Consider the following 4362-nt stretch of genomic DNA (forward strand, 5'->3'; position numbering starts at 1 on the left):
TAAAATATAAAGCATGAATATATGACTAAATTTTGTTATAGAATTGGAAAATAATAATTCAGTGATAGATGACATTACCTGAAGACAACTCCATATTTTACTTTTCAAATCTTCATCTACGTCATTCCATCCATCCAATGTATATGGAACAAATTCTTTTACCATACAACCAAGAAAAGATGCATACTTCACCGAATTATCTCCAATTGGTTGTCCGAACTCATTACGCTCTAGCACTTTGGGATTTTGTTGGCCACTAACCAACATCAACTTTGATGGACCTCGTCCCTTTTTTCCATCAATTTTACTGTCATCAACCGACTCTTTACCATGCAAAGGTTGTGAAGAATCAGAGGCAGTGTTAGAGTCCATTCTCGATAGTTGATTAACAATTTTTTCCTACAAAATAGTATAAAGAGATGTTGAAATGCACAAGTGTACTTATTAAAATAAACCAAGAATTAAAAAAGGATTACAATATATCACCTGAACTTCAACTTTAGATTCTCTACTGCGTTTTTTGCCCATTTTTTTCATCATTTGAATGCTAAATAATGACCTGATAAAATATGTAATATGACATGATGCACCACTGAAATCTTGTAAACTAGAACAAAAATATATTGCAAAAGTAAATAAAGAGAAGTGGAGTTTGAAAAGAACATTTATTTGTTGAAATAAATAACTATAAATCTACATCTGAAAAGTTCAGTCATGAGATATCAATAACATCAATTCCCTCACACTCATTTCTGGAATATGGTTCTTTCTCAGTAATGTTAATCTCAAGTCTAGACACATCAAGAGGTTTTGATGATGTATATGCATCCTCTTCAAGCAAATCCATGTTATGAATACCTCGAGGTGGCGCTTTTAGCAACACATACCAATTTGATTCATCATTTTCCCTAGAATAGAAAACTTGCTTTGCTTGTGATGCTAAAATGAAAGGATCATTTTCAAAAGTCCTTAGTCCTTGGTGTAAGTTGACAAGTGTAAAACCATCATCCATTTTGATACCAGTTCCAGGATTAGCCCAATCACACCTAAAAACAGGTACTTTGAAAAAATAATAGTCTAGTAACACAATATCTTGTATAACCCCATAGTACGATTGTCTTCCTACTGTATGTGAATCAGTAGAACTAGATTGCCAAATAGTATCAGCTTCAACTGAAACACCACTATCTTGTGTCGACCTTCCAACATCAATTGTGTGGAACCGATGTCCATTTATAATATAACCTGTATATGATATAACATGCTTTCTTGGACCATGTGCTAGCCATTGAATCCGATCTGAAGAGTTATCAAGAACATGTTTTGATAACCATTGAGCAAATGTTTCCATATGTCGTTTTTGTAACAGTGTTTCATTACTTGAGAAACGACGATCTGTTTGTTTAAGCTCCTCAATGTGCATCCTATTTAAAATCATTGAAAAGTGATTGTTAAAATATATGAATCATGCAATACACCAAGAATATTAGGGTTGCAATTTAATACTCACTGTATGTAAGGATCAATTTCTGCAGTATTGAACAACACATATCGATGTGCTGCTTGTAACAAATGTTCTTCTAAAATAATTTCTTTTCCTTGAGAAATGGGGCGACCTTCCACTACTCCATTTTCCAAATCGTCATTCCGATTAGATCGGAGACCAATACAAGCAGCTTTTTTTATATAAGCACTACAAAATCGCATTCGTTCTTCTGCAAGGTAACACTCAGCTATGCAACCCTCTGGCCTTGCTCGGTTCTTCACATAGCCTTTAAGCATTTTCATAAATCTAAATAATTAAAAATCACATGAAATAAATGTTGATAGAAAAATCTAAGTTGTTGTATGATATTAAAGTAGTAAAAAGATAGATTATTATTTATTACCTTTCAAATGGATACATCCAGCGGAATTGAACTGGCCCACATAGGCGAGCCTCTCTTGCTAAATGAATTGTCAAATGAACAGAGATGGTAAAGAAAGCTGGTGGAAAGTACCTCTCCAACATGCATAAAGTTTCAGCAATATTCTCTTTGAGTTGTTCTAGACGGTTCCTATCTAACACTCTTTGACATAACTCATTGTAAAATGCACAAAGCAAAAATATAGCATTACGTGGACCTTTTGGTAAAAGACTTCTCAATGCTACTGAAAGCAATTGTTGCATAAGAACATGACAATCATGAGATTTCAACCCAATAAGCTTTCGTTCTTCTAAAGAAACACAATTACCAATATTTGAGCTATAACCATCAGGTAACTTTATTTTCTTCAACCTAGAACAAAATACGTCCATTTCTTTTTTAGACAATGTGTAAGGTGCAGCCGGCAAGTGATACATGTTTTCTCCTTTTTCTTGAGGATGTAATTCTTTTCTAATATTTAAGTGCCTCAAATCTTTGCGAGCGTTAACACCATCTTTTGATTTTTTTCTTTAAGTTTAACATTGTACCTATGATATTCTCGCAAACATTCTTTTCAACATGCATAACATCTAAGTTATGACGTAGCAGGAGCCCCTACAAGTTTAACCATCAACACATTTCATATATTAGTTCAAGATTCAGAATAAATTGTGCATAAAATATAAAAAATTTATAAAATACAATTAATAGAGTGCAGAATAACTTACACTCCAGTATGGCAAATTGAAAAATATTGACTTCTTCTTCCACATTTGAACTGGTTTTTGAACTTTTTTTGAGCCATCACGCTCCTTCCTCTTTTTCTTTGTATTATTGATATCTTTACTCATTTTCTTTTTACCCCATTCATTTTCAATGTCTTTCAATACATTAAGAATTTCTAATCCATTCAGAGGCCTAGGTTTTCCTTTTGTCTCTTTATTCCCATCAAACCACTTCTTCTTCTGACGGAATGGATGATTAGGAGCAAGAAATCTCCTATGCCCTAAATATGCAAACTTTCTACTATACTTAAGCCACATAGAAGATATGCCTTCACCACATATTGGGCAACCAAATTTCCCTTTTGTGGCACATCCAGCTAAGTTTCCATAAGCTGGAAAATCATTGATTGTCCACATCAAAATAGCTTTCATATTGAACATTGACTTGCTAAATGCATCATACGTCTCCACACCAATGTCCCATAACTCCTTCAAATCCTCCACTAGGGGTTCCAAGTATACATCTATATCATTTCCTGGTTGCTTCGGGCCTAGAATCAATAATGTCAACATAAGATTTTCCTTTGCCATGCACATCAACGGAGGAAGGTTGTAATTTACTAAAATAACTGGCCAACAACTATATCTAGAACTAAGATCACCAAAAGGGTTGAATCCATCTGTTGCAAGACCAAGCCGGAGATTTCTAGGATCTGATGCAAAAGCTGGCCACTTATGATTTATCGTATCCCAAGCTATTGAATCAACTGGATGACGCATCATATGATCATGACTTTTATGGTTGGAATGCCAAATCAAGTCTTCAGCCTTTTGTTCTGATTTAAACATCCTTTTCAATCTTGGTATCACAGGAAAATACCGTAGCACCTTTTCAGGAACTCCTTTACAAACTTTCGTGGTGACTTTGTCTACCTTCCATCTTGAAGAACCACACTTTGGACATGAGTCCAAATCTTTAAGCTCCTTTCTAAATAGACAACAGTCATTTGGGCATGCATGAATCTTCTCATATCCTAAATCAAATGGTTTTAACAACTTTCTCATTGAGTAAACATCCTTTGGAAGTGTGTTTTTTTCTGGAAGCATGTCACCTAAGATCTTAAGGAGCTCATTGAAACTATTGTCAGTGTGACCATTTGTAGACTTGAAATTGTATAATGTAACGATTGCTGACAACTTCGTGAAAGTTGTACAACCAGGGAAGAGAGGAGTTTCTGCATCTACTAATAAATCAGCAAATTCATAATCTCTTGCCTCAGACATAGTGTGGTCAACGCTTTCATCAGAGGCAAAGGCATCTTTATATAAGTTATATGCCTCTCTAGTTTCATCCTCCTCTTCCTGAACTCCTCTTGAACTACTTTGACCTTGAAAATTTGGAGTATAAGTTTCACCATGGAAGACCCAAATTGTGTAAGAAGGATTGAATCCGTTAATAATTAAGTGATCGTACACTTGGTCAAATTTCATATACTTCTTATTTTTGCAATGTTTGCAAGGACATAAGATTACTTCACGTGTTTTGGCATAGTTCCTAGCTTGTGTAAGAAATTTTTGAACCCCTTCTTCATACTCGGGTACAAGCCTTGAAGAAAGATGGATCCATTCCTTATCCATTTTGTAAAAAATGGTCCTTGATACTAATAAAATAATCTGAAAAAAAATAAATAAAAGGAAATTATAGTATTTTTATAAATAATTTTAGTGTT

The 4362-nt window shown here is 34.3% G+C and overlaps 1 protein-coding gene across 1 annotated transcript; it reads right to left on the reverse strand.

Moving 5' to 3' along the window:
* Positions 1-712: 712 nt before the first annotated feature.
* Positions 713-3916, reverse strand: LOC122004501. The gene is made up of 5 exons (XM_042559378.1): positions 2636-3916; positions 2456-2522; positions 1890-2217; positions 1511-1792; positions 713-1424 (listed from the first exon to the last, which is right to left on the reverse strand). Exons 1-5 carry the CDS (start codon positions 3914-3916, stop codon positions 713-715), a joined length of 2670 nt encoding a protein of 889 aa, XP_042415312.1.
* Between the last annotated feature and the right edge of the window lie 446 nt (positions 3917-4362).

This window comes from Zingiber officinale, chromosome 7B (assembly GCF_018446385.1).
Source record: "Zingiber officinale cultivar Zhangliang chromosome 7B, Zo_v1.1, whole genome shotgun sequence".
In the NCBI taxonomy this organism is placed as follows: Eukaryota; Viridiplantae; Streptophyta; class Magnoliopsida; order Zingiberales; family Zingiberaceae; genus Zingiber; species Zingiber officinale.

Coding starts and splice junctions, on each gene's coding strand:
- LOC122004501 (XM_042559378.1), bottom strand. CDS start 3,916: ATGTCTGAGGCAAGAGATTATGAATTTGCTGATTTATTAGTAGATGCA. Junction 2,218..2,455: donor TGTTTGCGAGAATATCATAG/GTACAATGTTAA, acceptor GTGTTTCTTTAG/AAGAACGAAAGCTTATTGGG. Junction 1,425..1,510: donor GAAATTGATCCTTACATACA/GTGAGTATTAAA, acceptor GATTTTAAATAG/GATGCACATTGAGGAGCTTA.